Source organism: Oncorhynchus masou, unplaced genomic scaffold (genome assembly GCF_036934945.1).
Source record: "Oncorhynchus masou masou isolate Uvic2021 unplaced genomic scaffold, UVic_Omas_1.1 unplaced_scaffold_2012, whole genome shotgun sequence".
NCBI lineage: Eukaryota > Metazoa > Chordata > Actinopteri > Salmoniformes > Salmonidae > Oncorhynchus > Oncorhynchus masou.
The window spans coordinates 35139-49387 of NW_027008501.1; the positions used below are offsets into that span (position 1 = coordinate 35139).

Below are 14249 nucleotides of genomic sequence, written 5' to 3' on the forward strand. Positions count from 1 at the left end.
CACTGGCAGGGCGACCGGGACCATTCAACCGGGTAAGGTTGGGCAGGCTCGGTGCTCAAGAGCTCCAGTGCGCCTGCACGGTCCAGTCTATCCGTCACCACCTCCACGCACCAGCCCTCCGGTGGCAGCCCCCCACACCAGGCTGTCTCTCCGGTTCATCCATACAGGTGCTCCCGTCTGTCCAGCACTGCCGGAGCCTTCCTTCTCTCCAGTGCTGCCGGAGTCTCCCGCCTGTCCGGCGCTGCTGCCGGAGTCTCCCGCCTGTCCGGCGCTGCTGCCGGAGTCTCCCGCCTGTCCGGCGCTGCTGCCGGAGTCTGAGGCGCCAGAGCTTCTGCCCCTCTGTCCAGTGGGGTCATTGAGAGGGGTGGACATGGTTAGAAAGCCACGGAGGCGGACATAAAGCGGACAAAGACAATGGTGAAGTGGGGTCCGCGTCCCGCGCCAGAGCCGCCACCGCAGACAGATGCCCACCCAGACCCTCCCCTATAGGTTAAGGTTTTGCGGCCGGAGTCCGCACCTTTGGGGGGGGGGTACTGTCACGCTTTGTATTTATTTGGTTTGGTCAGGGCGAGAGTTGGGTGGGTAGTCTGTTTGTTTTTCTGTTTTGGGGTATTTCTATGTTTCGGCCTAGTATGGTTCTCAATCAGAGGCAGGTGTCATTAGTTGTCTCTGATTGAAAATCATACTTAGGTAGCTTGGGTTTCACTGTGTGTTTGTGGGTGATTGTTCCTGTCTCTGTTTGTTGCACCAGTCAGGGCTGTTTCGGTTTTCGACGTTTGTTGTTTTGTATTGTTCGTGTTTACTTCATCATTAAAAGATGTATCTAACAAACCACGCTGCATTTTGGTCCGATCCTTGTTCCACCTCTTCGTCAGAGGAGTTAGAAGAACCGCGTTACATATTTGCTCCAAAGGCAAATATTTTTTTCACTTATTCATCAAAGCATCAAAGCAAACATACCTACAACATCTAGTAGTAATAAAGCAGAACACATCAAATCTAACACTGATACAAACTAAGTCGACAGAGAGGATTGACACAATGACTCAAGCAAAGCCCTCTGTTAGTCTACATGCCAGTGATCAATAAGACAGAAAACATCTGATCTCAGAACAGAGTCAAAGCAGAGGAACCAGCGTCCTCTCTCCACAGGGGTGTGTGACTGAGGGGTCCTACCCAGAACAGTCAGCCCTCTTCAGGGTCTTGGTGACTGTAGGCTGGGAGCTCTGGTGGGCCTCACAGATCACTGACACTGTCTTGTTCCAGTCCTGGGCAGTGAGTGTCAGGGTGCTGCTGCAGCTGTACAGACCATCCTTCTCCAGGACCCCGGGACTGGCCTCCTGCTTCTTGCTTGTCCCATCCACTCTCCAGCTCACGGTCCAAATCAAATCAAATGTATTTCTATAGCCCTTCGTACATCAGCTGATATCTCAAAGTGCTGTACAGAAACCCAGCCGGAAACCCCAAACAGCAAGCAATGCAGGTGTAGAAGCATGGTGGCTAGGAAAACTCCCTAGAATGGTGGCTAGGAAGTCCTCCCCCAGTCTGAGGGGAAGCCCTTGTTGGCCAGACACATCAGTGTGGCTGTTGTTGTACTGGACAGCTCCTCACTAGAGGGGGGAGGATGGTGAGGGTGGGGACACTGTTACCTGGAATAAAGAACATATCAACTTCATCAACTATGGCTAAAAGATTTCTGAAAGCAGTACACATCAAAATAAATGTATTTAGAAATGCACTCTAAATATGAATGGACAAGTTAGATTGGTGAAAGGTTGTAAAGAAAACACAAAACATAACATCTACTAAGTGGTTAACTTTAGCGTTACTAGTATGTCATACAGGTATTTTAGGAATGTGTCTGATCAGAACACTCTGTAAATCTACAGTATTTGCAGAATCCAAGAGGTTGAACACAAACATAACTGAGACTCTTTCACAATGCAACAATGACTACAGTAAACCACACTTCAAGAGTTATAAAGTCTGCAATCATACAAGTCACACATACAAATAAACCTTACATTGCAGGTTTATTTGTATGTCTAAATTGTATGAGGCTCTTTTTCTTGGTGACCTTGATTTAATAAAATGTTGTTTGAAGGCAGGATCAGTCAGTGGCAATAGAAAAAAAACATTTTTAGCAAGTAAAGTATCTAAAATAACAGTATTTTTTTAGAGACAGCGTTTAAGAAAGTTAAATACATATTTCTTTATTAGAAAGAAAAATCAAGAGAGCTTGTTACTTATTTCCAACATCAAGTCTGGTGCCTCTACCAAAAGTGTCCCACGGTGATACAATCCCTATCACTGCTGGTACAAACACCTCCTGACCATTGGTCAAGCTTTAGACTGTGTGTCACGTTCTGACCCTAGTTCTTGTGTTATTTGTTTGTTTTAGTTGGTCAGGAGTGAGTTAGGTGGGCATTCTATGTTTTGTGTTTCTAGGTTGTTTTTCTGTGTTCGGCCAAGTATGGTTCTCAATCAGAGGCAGGTGTCGTTAGTTGTCTCTGATTGAGAATCATACTTCGGTAGCCTGGGTTTCACTGTTGTTTTGTGGGTGATTGTTTCCGTGTCTGTGTTTGTTCGCCACACCGTACTGTTTCGGTTTTGTTCACGGTTATTGTTTTGTATTCATTGAGTGTTCAGTTTATGTTTTAAAATAAACAACCATGGACACTTACCACGCCGCATCTTGGTCCGATCCTTGCTACACCTCCTTTTCAGACGAAGAGGAGGAAAACCCTTACACTGTGGTTCAAATCATTAACTCTACTATGTTATGAATACTTGTCAAAGATGATTTCACCTAATCAATTTGAAAAACAGTGTTTTGTATTTTTCGATTTCCTTAATTAACAATGAGCAGAAACCTACTGTTTATTGTACATTTCCTACTGGGTGCAGTATTTTTATTCATACAGCCAATCTAAAGTATAGGCTAATCACTCATCATTTAAAAAGCCCAATTAGATTAGATATGTGTATCCCTTGTATATACTTTTTTCCGTTCTGTGTATCAGGTGTTCACCTCGTCCGGAGGTACAGTCCAGCATTAGATCAGTGTTGCTAGTATTCCTCCATATTGTCCATATGAAAGACAACAGCAGCAGCAGTAGTGATAGTGATCCATGTTGTATAATCCTTTATTAAACATGTTGATCTCTGATTTAACAGTGGTGGTAAAGTCACAGAGGACAGACAACACTACCAGAGGAATCCTTCCAGCTTTAGTTTAGAGAAGTGTTCACTAACTGATTAGAGGAACTTACATCAGAGACCAAGCATGAGTGAACAGACAGTCCATTATATCTGATCATCATCAGAATACACATACGACAGTGAGCCATACAATTTGCCAGACATTAGTGATCTGAGTTATTAAAGATAGCACATGCAGGATAAAATGCATTCTAATGATGGGAGCAAATATTCATTTGCAAAATGCATCTGTCCTACGGCTCTATGAGTGTTTACAGCCCTGTGAGTTTAACACTTCATGACTGAGAACAGAACCCAATACAACCTTGACTTTTATCACCATCTTCATCTGGAAGTTTGCTTTTTGCCATTTTCAGAGTTTATTGTTTGAAAATGATTACATCTACACAAAAGTACAATGTATTTTAATGTTAATATTTTATTCAGAACAATTGATTACTATATGTATATATATATATATCCCATTTAGCAGACGCTTTTGTCCAAAGCGACTTACAAGTCGGCTGGGGCCACTACTTTTTTTTTTTTTTTTTTTTTTTTTTTTACATATGGGTGGCCCCAGCGGGAATCGAACCCACGACGCTTGGCGTTGCAAGCGCCATGCTCTACCGACTGAGCCACACAGGACCCTGTAATATTAATTTCATATAAAAAATGTTTTTCTATGTTTCAGAATCGAGAGGACAGTTCAGTTTGACTTAGACTCCTGCAGCAAAAACTGTTTTCCAAGGACAGACAGTCTCTCTGAACTGTAAAACCAGCAGAAATGTGTATCAATGTCACGTTCATTGTATGAAGAAGACCAATATTTTTAATGAACTGAAACTCACCAAAACAACAAACAAACAACCGAACGAATGAACGAAACGTGCCGCTACTAGTGTGCACACAGGCACCTAACTGTAGATAAGATCCCACACCAGAAAGTGGGGTAAAGGCCTGCCTATATATGATCCCCAATCAGAGACAACGATAAACAGCTGTCTCTGATTGGGAACCATATCAGACCAACATAGACATACAAAACCCCTAGACATACAAAAAACCTAGACATACAAAAAACTCTAGACATACAAAGTACCCACCTTAGTCACACCCTGACCTAACCAAAATATATAGAAAACAGAGATATCTAAGGTCAGGGCGGGACAATCAAGTAGGTTACTCTGATGCCCGTCTTACCTGGTATCAACAGAAACCTGGAGGAACTTATAAACTCCTTATTTACTATGCTAAAACACAATCTGGGACTCCATCTAGATTCATTGGCAGTGGAACTTCACTCTGACTATCAGTGGAGCCCAGGCTGAAGATGCAGGAGATTACTACTATCAGAGTTTACACAGTGATCCAGTGTTCACACAGTGATACAGGGCCGTACAAAAATCTCCCTAAGTCAGACTTCACAGTGACTCCGGGGTAATAGACATTAAAATGGATCAGTAAGGAGGTCAACTTTGAATATGGTTCGAAAACATTTTTCAGATTGCATGTCCTCCATCATCATCAATACCATTGTCATGACGTTGCCCTCTTTGGGTACAGCAAGCCCCATCCCCCACTCTCCCTGTCACCTACACACAGGCTGCTGTGGTCAGAGAGAGGTCGTAAATTCGAAAAGGTGATGATCTCCTCATGGCAACAGTATAGAGACAGAGACCTTCTCTGGAACATTTATTAATAAATAAATGATTAAAGACAATTGATGTATGGATGACTCATAGTGAAGATAACCAACAATTTATGACGTTTGCAATGAGACTAACGTGAGGTAAAATAAATAATTCATTAATTCAGAAGACTATTGATCAGATATGAAAATATCTGAAAAGTTATATTAGGAAAACTTTAACTTTGTAATCTGAATATTTTCCTTGGTGCCCCGACTTCCTAGTTAATTACAGTTACATGATTAATCAGTTGAATTGCATAATAATAATTACAGAGAGTTATTTGATGAAGATGCCAAAGACACGACACCATATTACCATGATAGTACTGAAGTACTAGTATAATACAGGGACTGATAATTCTGAAGCACTAGTACAATACAATAGGGACTGATAGCACTGAAGTACTAATTTAATACAACAGGTATTTGGTAGTTTGGTATTTGATGAGGATCCCCATTAGCTGTTGCAAAAGCAGCAGCTATTCTTCCTGGGGTCCGCACAGAACATGAAATATAACACAGAATGACATAATACAGAACATCATTAGGCAAGAACAGCTCAAGGACAGAAATACATACATTTTTAAAAAGGCACACGTAGCCTACATATCAATGTATACATACAAACTATCTAGGTCAAATAGGGGAGAGGCGTTGTGCCGTGAGGTGTTGCTTTATCTGTTTTTTTGAAACCAGGTTTGCAGTTTATTGGAGCAATATGAGATGGAAGGAAGTTTTCTTGAATTTGTTCTGTGTTTGGGGACTATGAAAAGGCCCCTGGTGGCATGTCTGGGGGGGTAAGTGTGTGTCTCAGAACTGTGTGTAACTTGACTGTGCAAACAATTTGGGATTTTCAACATTAACCTCTTGAAACTCCCCATCCGGATCCGGGATTGTGACTAAGCCTCAGGCTCATTAGCATAACGCAACGTTAACGATTTCTGAAAATCGCAAATAAAATTAAAATAATGCGTTTGCTCTCAAGCTTAGCCTTTTCTTAACAACACTGTCATCTCAGATTTTCAAAATATGCTTTTGAACCATAGAAATTGACTAATTTGTGTAAGAGTATGCAAAGCTAGCATAGCATTTTGTGTAGCATGTAGCACGCAACATTTTCACAAAAGCCAGATAACCAAATAAATAAAATCATTTACCTTTGAAGAGCTTCTGATGTTTTCAATGAGGAGACTCCCAGCCACATACCAAATGCGCAGTGTTTCCTGAAAGCGTCTGTGTGTAGGAGAAATCGTTCCGTTTTCTACATTGCGCCTGGCTACCGAAACGAACCGAAAATGCAGTCACCTAACAACGTGAAACTTTTTCCGGATTAACTACATAATATCGACCGAAACATGGCAAACGTTGTTTGGAATCAATCCTCAAGGTGTTTTTTCACATATCTCTTCATTGACATGCAGTTCTTGGAAGCTTGCTTCTCTCTCTGCTCCATGGAAAAATACTGGCAGGTGACTTTGCGCACCAATTTCGGCGCAGGACACCGGGCGGACACGTGGTAAATGTGGTCTCTTATGGTCAATCTTCCAACGATCTGCCTACAAATACGTCACAATGCTGCAGACACCTTGGGAAACGACAGAAAGGGCAGACTCATTCCTCTTGCGTTCACAGCCATATAAGGAGATCATGAAAGACAGAGCCTCAAAAATCCTTGTCATTTCCTGGATGCCAAGTCATCTTGGTTTTGCCTGAAGCTCACGTTCTAGGGCACGCACAGAGAAGATATTTGTATTTCTGGACACGTCAGAGTGTTTTCTTTCGAACAGTAGCAATTATATGCATAGTCGAGCATCTTTTTGTGACAAAATATCTTGTTTAAAACGGGAACGTTTTTCTTCCAAAAATGAAATAGCGCCACCATAAGTGTAAGAGGTTAAGAGTGGAGGAGAGACTTTGTATAAGACAAAGAAGAAGTGATGCAGTCAGTCTCTCCTCAACTCTTAGCCAAAGAGACTGGCAGGTATAGTAGGAATATTAGCCCTCTGATTACAATTAAGAGCAAAACGTGCCGCTCTGTTCTGGGCCAGCTGCAGCTTAAAACTTCTTGACGCACCCATCCCGTTAGCGGGATCATTTTCGTCAACATCCGCTGAATTGCAGAGCGCCAAATTCAAATTAAATCACTAAAAATATTTAATTTTCATGAAATCACATGTGCAATATAGCAAAACACAGCTTAGCTTGTTGTTAATCCACCTGGAGTGTCAGATTTCAAAAAAGATTTTCGGCAAAAGCATACCAAGCGTTTATGTAAGGGCATCTCTCTCAGCAGACAAAACATTACAAACAGCTAGCAGCAAAGTAGATTGGTCACGAAAGTCAGAAACGCAATAAAATTAATTTCTTACCTTTGATGATCTTTGGATGTTTGCACTCACGAGACTCCCAGTTACACAATAAATGTTCCTTTTGTTCCATAAAGATTATTTTTATATCCAAAATACCTCCATTTGGTTGGCGCGTTATGTTCAGAAATCCACAGGCTCGAGCGGTCACGATGGGGCAGACGAAAATTCCAAATAGTATCCGTAAAGTTCGTAGAAACATGTCAAATGTTTTTTATAATCAATCCTCGGGTTGTTTTTACAATATATAATCGACAATATTTCAAAGGAAAATTCCAAATAGTATCCGTAAAGTTCGTAGAAACATGTCAAATGTTTTTTATAATCAATCCTCGGGTTGTTTTTACAATATATAATCGACAATATTTCAACCGGACTGTAGCTTCTTCAATAGGAGAGAGAGAGAAAATGTCTGCTCCACTCTGTTGGCGCATGCAAAACGCTGCCTGCACCCAGCCATCCAATGACGCGCTGTGATCTTTCTCGCTCATTTTTCCAAATAAAAGCCTGAAACTATGTCTAAAGACTGTTCACACCATGTGGAAGCCATAGGAAAAAGAATCTGGTTGATATCCCTTTAAATGGAGTGAAGGCTTGCAATGGAACAGAGAGCTTTCAGGAAAAACAGCACTTCCTTGTTGGATTTTCCTCAGGTTTTCGCTTGCAATATCAGAAATAGGCAGTTTCATTTGGGTACGTTTTTCATCCAAACATCAAAATACTGCCCCTTACACTCAAGAGGTTAACTACGTCTTTCCTTGCAGCACTGGACCACACGACTGGACAGTAATGAAGATTAGACAAAACTAGAGCCTGCTGAACTTTCTTTTTGGAGTGTGGTGTCAAAAAAGCAGAGCATCTCTTTGTTACGGCTAGACCTCTCCCCATCTTTGCAACCATTGAATCTATATGTTTTGACCATGACAGTTTAAAATCTAAGGTAACACCAAGTAATTTAGTCTCCTCAACTTGTTCAACAGCCACACCATTCATTACCAGATTCAGCTGAGGTCTAGCACTTAAGGAATGATTTGAACCAAATACAATGCTCTTAGTTTTAGAGATGTTCAGGACTAGTTTAATATTGGACATCCATACCAAAACAGACTGCAACTCTTTGTTAAGGGTTTCAGTGACTTCATTAGCTGTGGTTGCTGATGCATATATGGTTGAAACATCAGCATACATGGACACACATGCTTTGTTTAATGCCATTGGCAGGTCATTGGTAAAAATAGAAAAGAGTAGAAGGCCTAGAGAGCTGCCCTGCGGTACACCACACTTTACATGTTTGACATTAGAGACGCTTCCATTAAAGAAAACCCTTTGAGTTCTATTAGATAGATAGCTCTGAATCCACAATATGGCGTAGGTTGAAAAGCCATAGCACTTGAGTTTTTTCAACAACAGGTTATGGTCAATAATATCAAAGGCTGCACTGAAATCTAACAGTACAGGTCCCACAATCGTCTTATTATCAATTTATTTCAACCAATCATCAGTCATTTGTGTCAGTGCAATACATGTTGAGTGCCCTTCTCTATAAGCATGCTGAAAGTCTGTTGTTAATTTGTTTACAGAGAAATAGCATTGTATTTGGTCAAACACAATTTTTTCCAACAGTTTGCTAAGATCTGGCAGCAAGCTTATAGGTCTGCTTTTAGAACCAGTAAAGGCCGTTTTACTGGGTAGCGGAATTACTTTGATTTCCTCCAGGCCTGAGGACAAAGACTTTCCTCTAGGCTCAGATTAAAAATATGAGAGATAGGAGTGGCTACAGAGTCAGCTTACATCCTCAGTAGCTTTCCATCTACGTTGTCAATGCCAGGAGGTTTGTCATTATTGTTTGTTAACAATATTTTTTCCACCTCTTCCACACTAACTTCACAAAATTCAAACTTGCTTTTAATTCAGAATTTTTTAAAAAATGTTTTACATTAATAGAATTGCTCACTGTTTGTCATGGGAATTTCCTGCTTAAGTTTGCCCACTTTGCCAATGAAATAATCATTCAAATAATTGGCAACATCAAATGGTTTTGTGACGAATAAGCCATCTGATTTGATGAAAGATGGAGTTGAATTTGTCTTTCTGCCCATAATTTCATTTATAAACTACTCCAAAGTTTATTCCATCATTCTTTATATCATTGATCTTGGCTTCATAATAAAGTTTCTTGGTCTTTTTGTTGAGTTTAGTCACATAATTTCTCAATTTGCAGTCATATGTACAGCCAGACTTATTAGCCATTCCTTTTGCCCCATCTCTTTCAACCATACTGTTTTTCACTTCCTCATCAACCCATGGAGCCTTAACAGTTCTATCAGTCAGTTACTTAACAGGTGCATGTTTATCAATAATTGGAAGAAGCAATTTCATAAATTCATCAAGTGCAGCTTCTGGATGCTCCTCATGAATCACATCAGAACAACAAATATTTTTAACATCACTTAAACACTAATTAAGGCCCAGCTGTTTGAACTTTGGCTTTCCTGGATATAGCTACTGTATTGTGATCGCTGCATCCAATGGGCATGGATACAGCTTTAGAACAAAGTTCTACAGTATTAGTAAAAATGTGATCGATATATGTGTATGATCTTGTTCCTGTAGGGTTTGTAAACACCCTGGTAGGTTGATTAATAACCTGAACCAGATTACAGGCACTGGTTACAGTAAGAAGCTTCCTCTTGAATGGACAGCTTGATGAAAAACAGTCAATATTCATGTTATTCATATTCTGTAGACCTCTCTGTTTATCACATAAAGGTCTACAGAGAGATCAACAGGGACCTATAGTACTGAAGTACTAGTATAATACAATAGGGATGGATAGAACTGAAGTACTAGTATAATACAATAGGGACTTATAATACTAAAGTACTATAGTGTATTACAATAGGGACTGATAGTACTGAAGGACTGGTATATTATAATACAATGGGGACTGATAGTACTGAAATACTATTTTAATACAATAGGGACTGATAGCACTGAAGTACTAGTACAATACAATAGGGACTGATGGTACTGAAGTACTAGTATAATACAATAGGGACTAATAATGCTGTGGTACTAGTATAATACAATAGGGACTGGTAATACTGACGTACTAGTATAATACAATAGGGACTGATAGTACTGAAGTACTAGTATAATACAATAGGGACTGATAGTACTAGGGAAGTACTAGTATAATACAATAGGGACTGGTAATACTGAAGTACTAGTATAATACAATAGGGACTGATAGTACTGAAGTACTAGTATAATACAATAGGGACTGATAGTACTGAAGTACTAGTATAATACAATAGGGACTAATAATGCTGTGGTACTAGTATAATACAATAGGGACTGATAGTACTGAAGTACTAGTATAATACAATAGGGACTAATAATGCTGTGGTACTAGTATAATACAATAGGGAATGATAGTACTGAAGTACTAGTATAATAAAATAGGGACTGGTAATACTGACTAGTATAATACTAGTATAATACACTAGGGACTGATAGTACTGAAGTACTAGTATAATACAATAGGGACTGATAGTACTGAAGTACTAGTATAATACAATAGGGACTGGTAATACTGAAGTACTAGTATAATACAATAGGGACTGATAGTACTGAAGTACTAGTATAATACAATAGGGACTGATAGTACTGAAGTACTAGTATAATACAATAGGGACTGATAGTACTGAAGTACTAGTATAATACAATAGGGACTGATAGTACTGAAGTACTAGTATAATACAATAGGGACTGGTAATACTGACGTACTAGTATAATACAATAGGGACTAATAATGCTGTGGTACTAGTATAATATAATAGGGACTGATAGTACTAAGGACGTACTAGTATAATACAATAGGGACTGGTAATACTGAAGTACTAGTATAATACAATAGGGACTGGTAATACTGTGGTACTAGTATAATACAATAGGGACTGATAGTACTGAAGTACTAGTATAATACAATAGGGACTGATAGTACTGAAGTACTAGTATAATACAATAGAGACAGATGCACTGAAGTACTAGTATAATACAATAGGGACAGATGCACTGAAGTACTAGTATAATACAATAGGGACAGATGCACTAGTAAGTACAATACAGATTTAATACAGTCGGGACTGATAGTGCTGCAGTACTTGTACAGTATAATACAATAAGGACGGATAGTTTTTTGCTATGAGTATTATAACCTTGGGTCACTGATTTACAGTATAAGGTACTTAAAACATTATTAAAGAGTCTGTTTCTGTATAACCTTATGAATGTGGGTCCTTACTAGGAATATAATTTACATAGGAACATTTGCATTGGCAGCACATGCCTCAGTATTTTGGGAGTGTTCATAGCCTTGTGAGTTTAACACTTCATGACTGAGAGCTGTCCTTCAAGACAACAGAACCCACAACAACCATGACTTCTATCACCATATTCATCTGGATTTTTGTATTCTACATGAAGGGTAAAAAATTTAAAGTTATGTTTTTAATGCTAAAAAGTAAGCAATGAGTAAACTGAAATTTTGTTGAGAATGTGCTATTTATTCCTGATGATGTACAATTTTTTCTCTCTTTGTTTCAGAATCCAGTGGACAGTACATTGTGACTCAGACTCCTACAGTGAAAGTTGTTCATGTTGGATAGACAGTCGCTCTGAACTGTCAAACCAGCAGTGATGTGTATGGCTCTTATCCTGCCGAGCCTGGTACCAACAAAAACCTGGAGGAGCTCCTAAACTTCATAGACCCCATTTGAATTCAGTGGTAGTGGACTGGGAGTGACTTCACTCTGACCATCAGTGCAGGAGATTACTACTGTCAGAATTACCACAGTAGTGGATTGTTCACACAGTGATACAGAGTCGACAAAAACCTCCCTCAGTCAGACTGCACAGTGACTGTACTGATACAGCTGGGACCTACTGCGGGTGCTGAGGGGGAAGGGACAGTGACATGAAACACTGATCAGTAGAGGAGGTCAACTTTGAAAATGGTTAGAAAGTATCATTCAGAACACACGTTCTCCAACATCGTCTTCATCATCGTCATTATTATCATCATCATGGTTGTAACTTGTTATATTGGATATGAACTGAAAGTGTATATAAAAGTTATTTGTAGTTTTGGAAGACAATACCAGTCCATAGTAGAGTAAGATGTACAGAAGTAAGAGGAAAAGTATCAGCCCCCCAAACCATTTCCCTACATGCACTTCACAACCAGTTAATGATGTGATCATCTAGCATGTATTAACCCTTTTCATGAGCTGTTAGATCTGTGAATGAGACATGATGCTGGGCTCAAACATGACACATTTATGTAGAGACATACACTACACACTGTTATCTTAAAGTATCATATCTGTTTAATCTGTCATTAATTACATGGTGAATCCACCATAGATGTTAAACCAGTCCACTCCCTCACATCTGGCCCAGTCCAGAGTATTTCACTCAGCCAAACTGTTCAACTGCTTGATTGGTAGCTGTGTGAGTGAAACTGAGATTTACATAGACAGGGCAGGATGGTTCTGCTTGTCCCAGAATAGAGCAGCACTGTTACCATATTGGGAATAAAACATAAATACATATGTTATGGAAAGTAATTGTTTAGCAGTGTGAGTTCTGAGAGCAGATCTTAGAGGTTTATTATCTAATATCACTAATTATTCTCACTAATTATTGGAGCTACATTATAACAGGCTCATTCAGTTGTAGAAATGATTGCAGAGTATTTGTTGGATCAGATGCCCTTTTAATCATGTCTGAAAACATGAGAGTAGCAGAAAAGATGCCTCGTGCAGTGCGACATCACCTTAGCATAGAGTTGATCAGGCTGTTGATTGTGGCCTGTGGAATGTTGTCCCAATCCTCTTCAAATGCTGTGTGATTGCTGGATATTTTGTATTTAACTAGGCAAGTCAGTTAACAGCAAATTCTTATTTAAAATTACGGCCGACCAAGAAGCAAAAGGCCTCCTGCAGGGGCTGGAATTAAAAAAGAAAAATATAAGACAAAACACACCATGACAGGAGAGACACCACAACACTACATAAAGAGAGACCTTAGACAATACAGCATGGCACTAACAAATGACAAAACAGCATGGTAGCAACACAACATGACAACAACACAGTAGCAACACATGGTAGCAGCACAAGCATGGTACAAACATTGTTAGGCACAGACAACAGCACAAAGAGCAAAAAGGTAGATACAACAATATGTCACACGAATCAGCCACAAGTGTCCGAAAAAGTGTCCATGATTTAGTCTTTAAATGTAGAGATGGAGATAAACGGGAACTGGAACACTCTGTTGTAAATGTCGATCCAGAGCATCCCAAACATCCTCAATGCGTGACATGTCTGGCGAGAATGCAGGCTATTCCAGAGCTTATGCCTGCCCATACCATCACCCCACGGCCACCATGGGGCACTCCATTATCAAAGTTGACATCGGCAAACTGCTCGCCCACACAATGCCATACACGTGGTCTGTGGTTGTGAGGCTGGTTGGACGTACTGCCAAATTCTCTGAAACGACGTTGAACATTGCATTCTCTGGCAACAGCTCTGGTGGACATTCCTGCAATCAGCATGCCAGTTGCACGCTCTCTCACAACTTGATACATCTGTGGCATTGTATTGTGTGACAAACTACACATTTTAGAGTGGCCTTTTATTTTCCCCAGCACAAGGTGCACCTGTATAATAATCATGCTGTTTAGTTATCTTCTTGATATGCCACACCTGTCAGGTGGATGGATTATCTTGGTAAAGGAGAAATGCTCACGAACAGGGATGTAAATACATTTGTGCACAAAATTTAAGAGAAATTAGCTATTTGTGCATAATTATGGACAATTTTGGAATCTTTTATTTCAGCTCATGAAACATGGGACCCACACTTTACATGTTGCATTTATATTATTGTTCGTTGTACATACATAAGTAACCCCACGG

At 39.9% G+C, this 14249-nt stretch overlaps 1 gene segment (V, D, J or C); it reads right to left on the reverse strand.

Annotated features, from left to right (window-relative positions):
- Positions 1-987: 987 nt before the first annotated feature.
- LOC135532763 (Ig kappa-b4 chain C region-like) lies at positions 988-1611 on the reverse strand. The segment is given in 2 exon segments: positions 988-1383; positions 1545-1611. Coding segments are annotated over 2 exon segments (243 nt in total).
- Positions 1612-14249: the final 12638 nt, after the last annotated feature.